This window comes from Macaca fascicularis, chromosome 16 (genome assembly GCF_037993035.2).
Source record: "Macaca fascicularis isolate 582-1 chromosome 16, T2T-MFA8v1.1".
Classification (NCBI taxonomy): domain Eukaryota; kingdom Metazoa; phylum Chordata; class Mammalia; order Primates; family Cercopithecidae; genus Macaca; species Macaca fascicularis.
The window spans coordinates 17895760-17908342 of record NC_088390.1 but is presented as its reverse complement, the minus strand read 5'-3'; the positions used below and the strand labels follow the sequence as shown (position 1 = coordinate 17908342).

General features: G+C 61.9%; 1 protein-coding gene across 3 annotated transcripts in view; it reads right to left on the bottom strand.

Moving 5' to 3' along the window:
- The window catches only part of RAI1 (retinoic acid induced 1), a 192844-nt gene that overhangs the window by 69566 nt on the left and 110695 nt on the right, over nt 1–12583 (bottom strand). For all 3 annotated transcript variants that reach the window (XR_012425321.1, XM_065532291.1, XM_065532292.2), the window contains exon 3: nt 4715–10298. Coding sequence is in view for 2 of the 3 variants with exons in the window: in XM_065532291.1 (XP_065388363.1) it covers nt 4715–10282 (5568 nt within the window). In the remaining variant the exon portion in view is untranslated. The remainder of the gene's footprint in view (nt 1–4714; nt 10299–12583) is intronic.

Sequence of the window (12583 nt, the reverse complement as noted above, 5' to 3'; positions counted from 1 at the left end):
TCTCTGCAAAAAATAGTGAGGGGTGGTGGTGTGCGCCTGTAGTCCCAGCTACTCAGGAGGATTAGGTGGGAGGATTGCTGGAGCCTGGGAGGTCGAGGCTGCAGTGAGCTGAGATTACACCACTGCCTGTACGCCAGCCTGGGCACCAGAGTGAGACCCTGTCTCAAAAAAAAAAAAAAAAAAGCCTTACAGGCTGGCCGGCCAGCTGTGGTCCCCGCCTCCCTTCTCCAAAATGGTGCCTGAAAATCTCCCAGAAGGAGGTTCAGCACTGGGGTGCACATGCCCACAAGCGTGGGTCATTTAGCACCACCTGGACTGGTACATTGGGTAGGGAGACCCCCTTGGGCCAGTGATGCCAGTTACCACCATGGCTGTGGCTACCAGTCAGCATCTGCTGCATGCTTTCTGCGTGCCGGGTGTGGTGTGTGTCCTTGTCCGCTGGCTCACTCTTTTTTTTTTTTTGAGACAGTTTTGCTCTGTCGCCCAGGCTGGAGTGCAAGAGCATGGTCTCGGCTCACTGCAACCTCCGCCTCCTGTGTTTAAGTGATTCTCCTGCCTCAGCCTCCCGAGTAGCTGGGATTACAGGCACGTGCCACCACACCCAGCTAATTTTTGTATTTTTAGTAAAGACGGGGTTTCACCGTGTTGGCCAGGCTGGTCTCAAACTCCCGACCTCAGGTGATCTGCCTGCCTAGGCCTCCCAAAGTGCTGGGATTACAGGTGTGGCCACCGCGCCCGGCCCACTGGCTCTAACGGCCCTCTGTGGGCCCCTTTCCTTAATCTCACTTGACAGATGATGGTGAAACTGAGGCTTCCCATTCCAGGCAACAGTGAAGGCATCAGCGTGGTTTTCGACCCTTTCTGGCAGCAGGAGCACTGAAGCTAGGCTGGGACTGTTTTACCTAGGATGAGACCTGCACCCTCCAGGGGACCGGCTCTCAGACCTGTGAGAGGAGGCGGTGACGTGGTAATCCCTTGAGATGCTGACTTCATGTAAATCTGATGCCGTCCTCCTCTAAGTCTCAAAACTGTCCTCTGCTGAGCTTGGGGCCTGCCCCACACCTGGACCAGCTGCTTGGAGTGGACATGGCCGGGACAGGACAGTCACGCCAAAAAGGCCCTTGGAAGAGTGAAGCAAACCTGAGGCCGGGGAGGGAGAAGTCACCAGGTGCCAGAGGCACAGCGCCACCATGCTGGGGGCAGGGGGTGAGGTAGCGAAGGCAGCAGAAGGGTGGCGGCCTGTGCCCAGGTGCAAAGCCAGTGAAACAAATGACAATAGCTTCCTATGTGCCAGGCATGGCTGGAAGTCTCATGCCCACAGCAACCTTGTGATGGGATTACTATTATTTTACCCAGATTACCAATGACAGCAGAGGCTGAGTAACCTGCTGGAGGGCTCCAGGCTGGTCTCTGACCCCCACAGCTGGCTCCAGGCTGGAGGAGGGGCCCACAGGACCCCACATGCTCAGGGTGGGCGCTCCATCCCACCCACAGCAGCTGAGAAATGTCAGAACGCTCCCCTCCCCGCTGCCCACACTGGGAGTGGGCTCTGGGGTTTGTCTAGAATTTCAGGTTTTCAGTTCAGGGTTGAGGCCTTCTTCCTGCCTGGTCTGGGATGGCCTCCTGGGGATCTGGGGTCCAGTGTCCCCAATTGCTAACCCAAAAGGGATGATGACACACAAGCCGGCCGCTGTCCGTGAGTGGCCCTCAGTGTCTGGATGTTTAAGGTTTATGGGGGTCCTCTGGCTGTAGGCTTCTCTCCACTTACTGCATGGAGGCCCCAACCACCCTCAGGCAGGCATTTGAATGGCATTTTAGATGTGAAGAAACTGAGATGCAGAGAGAGTGAGGCCTCAGGCCCTTCTGACCCCAGCTACCCAAGAGGAGGGCAGGGGCTGTAGCATGTAAACCCTGCCACAGGTGGGGCCTCTGCAGACACCGCCCAGCCCCCGAACGATGCCTGGAGCCTGCTATGGGTTCCTCTCACCCCAAGCATTCCATGGCCAGGCCCCATCTGGATAGGAGGTAGGGGTCTACAATGGTTTTGGGGGAGGGGCAGGCAGGGCTCAGAGACAGCAGGTGGGGGCAGCTCCCAGAAAGCGCCGTCGAGGGAGAAGGCTATGGAGCCCTCCACGAGGGCTGGCTCAGAGGTTCTGCCCTCCAGAGCACAAAAGTGAGGTCAAGGGACCAAGGGGTGTGGCAGTGCTGGGGCCGGGGATGCAGCTGCACCCCAAACCCCTTCCACATGCCAGACAGGGCCCACGTGATCCATAGAACCCCACAATCCTGCTAACAGGGTTTGACATTGTGAGGTTCTCAAGAGGATGCGTGACTCGCCTGGAGCTATGGAACTAGCCCTCAGCAGAGCTGAGATTTGAATCGGGGTCCAAGGAGCGTGGTGCCCCCAAGCCACTGAGGCAGGAAGGGGTGGTGAGCCAAAAGTGACCCTGGGAAGCCCCCGACCCTGCCCATTCTTCCAGGATGTCCCATCTCTCTGGCAGGGTGTTCCTGGTTCCGACCTTCCCGGGGCGGCCCCAATCATGCAGGCTGTCAGGCCATTTTTGGAGCATGGCGCAATGGACAGGCATGGCTGGGCTGGCGAGTTCCAGCCCCCGTGTGGCATAGGGAAGCTAGTGCCTCTCCAACACACACGGTCTCCTCAGTCCAGCAGGACCTTGTGTGTGCATGGGTGGTAAGACACCCACGGGCTGGGGACAGGATGGGGCGGTCGGTGCTCAGGGCTGACCCCTCCTCCCTTCGGCCGGCCAGTGCTGCCTGCAGGGAACATGGAGACGACCTGATCCCAGCCTGGTGGGACGTGAGTGTCAGGGAGCATGGAGGCAGCTCGTGGTGAGGATGCTTGACCGAGGACGCCGTGGGGACAAGGCTTTCAGGAATGGGGCTGTGAAGCAGGGGAGGTGGCAGCCAGCTGGGGCTGGTGATCTGAGGGTCATTTTTTGATGACAGGAGAGACGAACCTGTTTCAAGGTGCTGGGAAGGAGCCAGTAATATGAGAGAGTGAGAGAGAGAGAGAGAGAGAGAGAGAGAGAGAGAGAGAGAGAGAGAGAGAGAGAGAGAGGAGAGGGAGAGAGAGAGAGACAGAGACAGAGAGGCAAAACATCACTGTAACTGGGAAGGGGAGAGGGAAGAGGCCCAAGGCCACCATCTGCTGGGCAAGCAAGGCCCGTGGCACCAGGAAGCTGCAGGTGTCCTGTCGGGGTGAGCCTTCCTCTGAGGCGGAGGGTGGAGTGAGGTGGGCAGGGCGTCTGGGTGTGGAGAAGGTCTCTAGCCATCCCCATGGGCAGTGGGAAGCAGGTGCTCAAGACACACTAGGAGGCGTGGGCGGCTAACACAGTGGGCCCCCACCGGGACCCTGGTTTGGCCAGGCAACGTTACGGCAACCGTTAGGAGCAGGGGTTGCTCAGAGGGGCTGCAGGGGTGTACTGTGAGGAGCAGCTGGGCAGCACCGCAATGGGGGAGGAGGCTGGGCAGGGAAGGGGTGAAGCCACCCGCTGGGGCCACTCTGCCAGGTCACTGAATCACTCAGATGCAGGCAGTGTTTGTCCCGAGCCTCTGGCTCCCCTGTGACCTCAGCTGCACATAGCCGGCTGAAGGAAGGAGTGGAGGGGGCGGGACTCAGGGAAAGGGCCACTCAGAGAAGGCTGCAGGCGTCCCCATTGAGAGCCACCACACAGCGCCGGGAGCGCCACTCCATGAAGTCTGGATGAGGCAGTGGAGTCGGGGCTGAATGTGGGGCAGGAGCGTGGCCCCGGGGGAGAGGTGGATCCCACCGCCCCCACTGGCCCCTCCCTCAGAAGGGCACAGAGGTACCGTATGGTGCTGGGGAAGTGGTGACACCATTAAGAACGTCAGCCCGCTGTCACCAGAGCCACCAGGCCCCTCTGCACCTACTGTCACAGGGCTGCTGCGCTCGGTGGGCTCGGAGGTGCCCTCCTTTAACCCTCCCGACCCTCCTCCATGGGCACCCTCACACCCACGTTAGGGGCGAGGGGGACGGAGGCACAGAGAGGGCAGGTCACAGCCCCAAAGGTGCATGGCAGCGTGGCCCCAGAGTTCCCTCTCTCACGTTGGCGCTCAGTGACTATGGCTTCCAAAGCTGGTCTCAGAGCCAGTGGCAAGAGGGTCCGGGTCTGCCCCGCCCTGCCTGTTGTGACTGTGTGACCCCGTGGACTGTCCTGCAGAGGGAGGAACCCTGTGACTGGGTCCATGCACCAAGCCTGTGTCGCCGGGGAGGGTCTTCCCCTGAGCCCCTAGCTCCATCCCAGAGGCGACGGAGACAGGAACAGAGGGTGGGCAACTTGCTCTTGCACTGCCCAGGGCTGTGTGACGTTCAGTCTCGGGAGTCCTCCTGTTCTCTGGGCCTCGGCATCTCCGGTGACAGCATGGGGAGCGGCCCAGTGGACTCTGGGTGGGGCTGGAGCCTGAAGATGCCAGGTGAGTGGGAGAGTGGCGGTGGCTGGGCATAGGGGCCACAGGGGGACAGGGTAGGCGAGTGTGACCTGCCTTAGCCAGACGGGTGCCTCCACTTCCCCCACACACCCCGGAGAGCCTGAGGACTCTGCAGATCATCCCAAGACTGCAGACGCATCTGGCCCACACTGTAGCACTAGAGAGAAAAGGGGCTCCCCCGACTGCCTGCCTGCCTGTCCTTTGGAACCCCACACTCCCCACCCTGGCTGGGCTGGCCTCTTACCATGTCCACGGCCACCTTCATGGCCTCCTGCAGCCCAAAGAGCTTCCCAGCCACCAGGTAGACGCCGCCGGTCCACACGGCACAGGCCTCGTGCACCCAGTGCTCCTGCGCCTCCCCACCGGGCTCCGCCGGGGCCTCCTTGCTGCACTCGTGTTTGCGGCCCTTGTCGGCTGGGGCTGCCTCCTCGCCCCCATCCTCCCGGCCATCACAGCAGTAGCAGCTCTGCAGCCTCCGGGACAGGCCCCGGGCACTGGTGCGCAGTGGGCCCTGCTTGGCCGGGTCGGCTGGGCCGTCAGGCCTGGGGGGCTTCCCGGCAGCGGTGGTAGCTGCGCACTCAGGACCTTTGAGTGTTCTCTCAAGTGGCAGCGAGGCCTCCTCACAGGTGCCTTCTGGCCGCACCTTCTCCTTGAGTTTTGGCTTCTTTTTGGGGAGGCAGTGTTCAGGGTAGTAGGGCCCACAGAGGTCCCCAAGGTCCTTGAAATTGGCCGGGTTTTGGCAGAGGCAGCAAACAAGGCAAGAGGTACTCAGGGCCTTGGAAACCACAGGCCCCAAGTGCATCGTGGAGGAGAGGGGCAGGGAGGGCCGTGGCTGCAGGATGGAGCCTCCAGGGAGCGTGGCCAGGGAGGCCCCAGCTGCATCCAAGGAGAAGGAGGATGAGGATGAGGAAGAGGAGGCAGAAGAGGAAGGCTTCCTGTGGGGCTTGGGCGCATCTCCAGGGGAGTTGACAACAGTGCATATGGTGGTGAAGGCGTCTCGCTTCTCCACCCGCACGAAGGGTGAGAAGGCGGGGGTCCGGCTGTCTGACCTCAGCCGCTTGCAAGAGGAAATGTACTTGAGGCGGATTTCAGGCTCTGCGGGATCCAGGGGCAGCACCTGCTGCTGCCGTCGTCGCTTGGCACGCCCCTTACAGGGTGAAGACGTGGTGTTCTTGGCCCGGCCCCGAGTGAGGCGCTTCCGCTTGGAATAGCTGCTGTAGTTGGTGTGGCCTGGCTGTTTCTGTGCCCTTGTCTGGGGCTGGCAGGGCCGGCCCTCAGGGGACTGGGAGGTCAGGCCCAGCTCCTCCATCTTTGGCTTCTTGCCTCCTCCACCAGAGTTGTCCTCGATGGCCCCTTGTGTGCCACTGGCCCTGTCTCGGGGAGTCAGGAGCAGAGTCGGGCCAAGATAGGGCCGCTTCTCCAGTGGGCCTTTGGAGAGTCCAAGGGCCCCTGCCCGGCCTTTTCGGCTCCTCTTCTTAGGCGCCAGGGCAGTCCCCCCGGGCTGCAGGGCCTCTGGGGATGTGAAGGCCTCAGTTTTGAAACAGTCAGTCGAAGACAGTTTCTTACTGTTCATGAGTTTGCCTTTTAAGGATCTGTTGGTTGGATTTCTGCATAACAGATCGGCCCCAGAAGAAGCTGGGAGCTTCTGCCCGGTGCCCACATTTACCAGGCCTTCTTCCACCCCCACTGGGCTGCCCCCAGCACCCTTGAGCCCACGGTCTTTCTCGGGAAGGGATGGGCTCAGAGGATTACCAGGAGAGGCCCCTGGCGCTTTACATACGAACTTCTTGAGGCTGGGCGAGGTGATCTTCTGCACAATGGCTTCCAGCTTCAGGCCCCGGCCCTTCCGGGGCGGCAGCACCTTGGTCTTCATGGCCCCCTGGAAGGCCGCCCGAGAGGCGAGCTTGTGGCAGGCGTCGGGGGTCTCCGGGGGTGGGGGCTTTGTGGCGGGCTCACCATTGCCCTTGGTGGGCTTGGCTTTCTTGGGAGAAGACATCCTCTTGAAGAGGGTGGGAGAACCCTCAGGCCTCTCCTCCTTCCCATCTCCCCCATTGCCACTGGCATTGCTGCTGCTGCTGCTGCGGCTCCGCAAGACCAGGTTCCGCTTCTTGGTGGGGACCGGCGCCATGAAGGCTGACTTCCTTTTGAGTGCATGGAGGGGCCGGTCAGAGAGCTTGCTGCCTGCACCAGGTTTGGGGACCCTTGCCCGCTGGCTCACCCTGCCCTCCTTCTGGGGGCTGCCGGAGACCTTGAATGTGGTGGGCAAGTGGCTGTTGTCAAGGAGCTTCTTGGTGGCACGGCAGTTGGGGAGCCGGCCCTCAGAGGGCCTCCGCCGCTTGGAGTGGAAGATCTCCTGGGTTTTGGTGCGCGACCGAAGGATCATGGAGCGCTGGTCCTTGCCAGGCGTGCTGGGCGAGTCCGTTTCCTTGGTCTTGGAGCCCATTGGGCTGCTGTCGGAGGCCACAGGCAGGGCGGCCGGGTTGCTGGGACTGGAGGCAGCCTTGGGTGAGGGCTTCCCCACCCGCTTGCCCGACTTAAAGGCGGCTCGCTGCTTGCCCCCCAGTTTGTCTGGGGGTGCAGGGGTGGTGGTCAGGCCTGGAGGCCCGGGTGTGCGGGGCTCACTCAGGGCCGTGAGAGAACGGGTACACATCCTGGGGAGCCCTTCTGAGGCCCCCCGGCCTGGGGCTCCGGCCCCTTCCATCTGTCCCTGTGGGGGCCCTGTGCAGGATTCAGGGAGCAAGAGGTCTTTGGGCAGCGCTGGTGCCCTGCATGGGGAGTCCTCGGCCTCGGGGAGCCCCCGGTGCACCCGACGGCTCCGTAAGCTTTTGCCCCGTGGCACAGGCTCTTTCTTCGCAATGGGTGCCTCGGGCACAGCAGGCTTGTTGGGCTTCTGGGCCAGAGAGGCGTCCGAGGTGGTAGAATCCCCTGGAGCTCGCTCCCCATCGGGCCCCTCTTCACCTGGCTTCATGTGGGACAGAGAGGACTCAAACCAGCTCTGGACCTTTGACTCAGTGCCCACGGTGGGGCCCAGCAGGATGACGGACTCCCCTGAGAGATGGCACGGAGAGCCCCAGCCGGCCTTGGAGTCCAGCACCTCCTCCACCTCCTCCTTGGTGCAGATGAGTGGGGCCTTGGGTGACAGCGGGTCCTGCATGCCGGGCCTCTGCTCGGGGCTGCCCAGGAGCTCACACAGGGAGGAGTACTCCTCCTCAGCTTCCAGGTCCTCCTTCCTGCTGGTGGGCGGCAGCAGTGGGAGGTCCCCGAAGTCGGCGGTGGAACAGCAGTGCCGGCTGTCCTCCAGCCACCGGTCAGCCTTGGCCACCTCGGGGCACTGCAGCAGCCCACCTGCCTCCTCCTTCACCCCACCCGCCTCCTCCTGCTTGAAGTCCCCGGGCAACGAGGCCACCTTCTCCCCAGGGGGGTCCTCCTCCTGGAAGCCCAGGCAGGCCGAAGCCTCATGGGTCTCCCCTTTGCTGACGCCATCTGAGGCCTTCCCACCTTGCTCCAGGCCCTTGGTGAGCTCGCCAGGGTGCAATCCCCACCTGGGACAAGCATCCCCCAGGTTTTCCTCTGGCCAGGCAAAGGGGTTGGCACTGTCCGCTGAGCTGGCAGCGGTCGTGTCCGGGAAACAGTCAAAAGCTGCTGTGGTAGGGTCTGGAGCAGGAGCCCCAAGGGTGGGCTTGGTGCCAAAGGAGAGAGGACCAGTTGTCTTTTTGGGGTCAGGGGTAGCGAAGGCCACAGAAGGGTCTTCAAACAGCCCTGGGCTGAAGTCCTTGGCATTGCCGCCCTTGTCCAGCTGCAAGGAGTCAGGCAGGGCTTCTGGCTCCCCAGGCCGGGGCCACGCACCCTTGGCCACAGAGTCCAGGCAGGCGCTGTGGTTCTCCAGTGAGAAGGGTGGCTTGCTGCTGTCCTTGGCCAGGCTGGGTGCTTCAGCCCAAGCTTTGTCCGCCTTCTCACCGATGGCTTCCTGCAGCCCCAGGATCTCGGAGGCCAGGTCCTCCTGTGCCAGGGCGCTGAGCAGCAGCCGCGGACAGTCCCGCTCACCCGCCACGAACTTCGAGAAGCTGTCGAGTGGGAGACTGCTGTGCAGGCTCTGGAAGGAGTCGTCAGATTTGGTGGACATGTCATCAGGAGAGGTCACGGAACAGGTGGACACAGATTCGGGCTTGGCCTTCGAGTTGCTGTTGACCCTGGCAGGGCTGCCACGGGCCTGGTTGCAGTAGAGAAAGCTGCGCTCCAGTGGGTCCTCGGAGCCGCTCAGGTAGTCGGCCTCCTGGGGCTCTGCATGCGTGGACTGTGGCGTGCTGCTCAGCGGCTCTGACAGCGGTGTGCCTGCGGGCTCGGCCGAGTAGCCACTGCCTTCGGGGCTGCAGTGCTGGCTTTTGTGCTGCTCCGGGGTCCTGGACACGAGATTCTTGACACTTTTCTTTTGCGGCACGGCAGCCTTGGAGAGTAGCAGCTGCTGGACGGTGTTGGAGATGTTCTCCACTTGTGAGGTCAGCGCCGTGAGGCTCTGCAGGCTGAGATCCGACAGCAGGTTCTCGGGGAGCTTGTCCTTCTGAAGGGGCTTGCAGTTGCCAGCCTGGGTGTCTGCGGAGCTGGTGGCATCCGTTGGGGAGGGATTGAGCAGGGGCATGAAGTGGCTGTGGTCAGTGATCCCCGCAGGGAAGGCCCCGGTGCTGAGCGGCTGCTGGCTATAGGGAAAGTTCTCCAGGTTTGGCATCAGTGGCGACGGCGTGGAGCTGTAGGAAGGCGAGCGGCCCACGGAGCGGGCGGGTGAGTGGCTGGAGCTGGGGCTGAAGGTCTGGTAGTACTGCTCCGGGGTCCGGACAGCTGCGTCCGGCTGGCAGTAGCCCTGGCCTTGCTGCCCGTAGTGCTGATACTTGGCAAGGTTTTGGTAATGGAGGGTTTCCTGGGCATGGTGCCGGCTCTGAAGGGCTTGCTGCTGCTGCTGTTGCTGCTGCTGCTGCTGCTGCTGGTGGTCATAGCTGAGGCGGCTCGACTGATAGGCGTGAAGATTCTGGACCCGCTGCCCTGGGGCCAGGCTGGAGCTGGCGGTCAGTGACCTGTCATGGGGCTGGGCAGTCGGCGCTGTGCAACTCTTATAGGAGTGGGCACCCTGCCCACCGCCCTGGACAGAGGAGGAGTAGGTGGAGGAGGTAGGGAAGGACTGGGAATGCTGAGGAAAGTGGGTACTCTGGGGGAAGGGCAGAGGGGAGGCAATGTCGTTCTGCAGCTTCTGCCTTTGGAGCTTGGGATATGCCAGGGGCTGCTGGGGCGGCGGTGGCTGCTGGACGTGCAGGGAGTGAGTCCGAAAGGGCACCTGGGCGCCCTGCTCTGCATACTGCCTGCTGGAGGGCACTGCTGTCTTTTTCATCAAGTTCTCATCATACTTGGTCACCCCCGCTGGTAGGGGCTGCGGCTGTGGGGGTGGTGGCTGTGGGGCACCCCAAGCCTGCAGGCTCTCCTCACCAGCATAGCGGCCCGGGTAGGGGCTGCTGTCCTGGACGCCATAGCCAGGGAAAGCCGGCCTTCCCTGCAGGGCCTGCTGCGTGGGCAGGGCCTTGCTGCCTCGGTGGTACTTGTCGGCGGCCACTGTGGCCGCTGTGCCAGAGGGCGTGCCAGCGCCACCCTCATAGCTCGGGTAAGGCTGCGGGTTATAATATTCCTTGGCGAGCAGCCGCTGCCGGTCGCAGCTTAGCCCGGCCTGACTCGGCTGCCTGTAATTCTCCAGGCGTGATGTTTCCTGCGAGGTCTGCTGGTAGTTCTGTTGTTTGCCATGGAAACCACACCTTTCTCGAAAAGACTGCATGACTCGGGCTGGTTATCTGTGAAAAGAAAAAGGGAGGGAGGGAGGGAGGACGGGCAGGGAGGAGGCAGAGGATGAGCGATTCAGATGGGCCACTTCCTTTTGCCTCAGAAAGCACCCTCCCACCCACCTCCCCACCCTGCCTGCTCCCCCGCGCAGCTCTTAATATTCCCCCCTTCGCCTGAGCCTCCCTACCAGCTGTGCGCATATTGACAACTTCTGTGTCAGGGAGGTGTGCTCTGTAATTCCCGCTCCCACATTGCCTGCAGCTGAGCCTTGCCAAGGACAGCCACCGACACGGGAGGCAAAACCGGCTGCCCAGCGCCAGGTCACTGGGGAGCTACCCGCACCCCCACCACCAGCTCCTCCCCACTGTCCCCCACCCACCACTCCCAGCCCTTCCTGACAGCTCAAAAGCATTTAGCAGAGCAATTCCCGCTCCCTTGTCCCCTGGGGCCTGCTGGATCCTGTAATCTAGTCCCTTCGTGGCCGTGTTCAAGCATGACCCAGCCGTGCTGGGGACTGAGGAGGGTCTGCTCCTGTCCCAGGGAGGCCGCTTGAGCACACACACACGCGTGCACACAGGCATATGTATGCTCACACACACACGCACACGCATGCACACACACACACCTCCTCTATCACTGCCACGCCATCTGGAATCTGTCTGTTCCTTCTAGCAGACGTCGATTAGGGGCTGCCAAGCCACTGTAGACATAAAACGTCCCCTCCTCTGACTCCCAGGAACGCAAGACGGCAGCACCTGCCTCCTGTTTTTGATATCATAGGTGCATAAACAGATTACGTGGCCCAGAGTGAGGGAGTGCATACTAATGGGGCTAGAGATGCAGTCCACGGCCACGGCCACAGAAGGGCACAGCCCAGCCCCACCCGCATGGGGTGACGCAGCCCTGTCCCTCCTGGCCAGCCCCTCCCCACCTCTGCAGGTGGGGGCTGGGGCAAGCAACGCCTAAGAGCCCGTGTGGTTATGATTTGAGGGGCTGGGGCTCAGACGGGGGTCTAACCTGCCCCTGCCCCTTCCCACAGAGCAGAATCCTGGGTCAGGGAAGGACCCGGGGTGGGAGCCTCTCAGAGCAGAGCATCTGCCAGCCCGGCATCCAGGGTAAAGGCTCTCCCAGTTGACTTGCTGGCCAGGCCACCCCAGAAGACCCCTCAAAGAGGGATGGAAGAAAGAGGAATGCCCAGGTTTTGGAGGAAGTACATGGAGGGGCTGGCCATTGGCCGAGTCCCAGAGGGTTTGGGATTTACCCAGAACCACGCTGGCCCGCTGGCCTGGAGGCAGGAAGAAGGGGCTCAGCTCGGCCTGTGTGGCCCAGAAGGGGATAGGGGACTTTCCAGTGCTGGTTCCCAAATGCTCCAAAAGGAAGGGGTGGCTTGCCTCAGGCTACAAAGATTCCAGGTTGTTGAAGGGGTCAGGAAGGGACAAAGAGAGGGAAAGAGGGGCACACAGAGTCAGGTGGGGGGAAACAGGGAAGAGGCAGAAAGGTGGGGAGTGGGGGAGAACAGGAGGGGCTCCTCCATTCACCCTTCTTCCTTGGCCCACACCCCACCAAAGTGCCTTCCTCATTCAGGGTCTGCGGACGGATGCAGGGAAGGGGACAGAGGGCCTCCATCTGCCTGAGAGCAGGGCAAGCCCAGGGCAGCCAGATGGCCCCCAGAAGCCCGTCGGCCCAGTCCTGGTACCACTGCTCTCTGGAGTCAGCTTGCCCTGGCCCACGAATGCAGGAGACCCAGCCTAGTGTGGGGCCAGCCACTTTCCCATGAGGCGAGCCCCTGCCCACCAGTTCATCAAAGTCGCTTTCCCTCTGCTCCAGCTCCTCTCCCTGGATTTGTCGCAGGCATCCCTAACAAGCCGCGTGCCCGCCCTTCTGACCCACTTCAATCCTAACCCTGGTGGCTCAGATAAAACATTACAGGAGGTTCCTGCCGAGACGCGCCAACCCAGAGGAGCTGGGGACGGCACTTGGTTCTGGTCTGGCAGCTCCCTGCCAGGTGGGCAGCCTCATGCCCCTGCCCTGGCCAGACCACCACAGGGCAGCCCAGGCAAGCGTGTGCCCAGGCCGAGGGCACAGCGCCCACTCCCTGCCCTCCCCCAGACACATGTTTATGAACCCAGAATGTGCAAACCCAGGACCACTCTGAAGGCTGCGCCTCGTATATCTGCACAAATTACATTTCGGCTTTTATTAGTCCCAGATCACTCTCATTTCCTGCTGAGTGTCCTGTGGATATCATTAACATTTCTACGGCTTTATTTTTTATTTTTTTTTCCACATTCTCCAA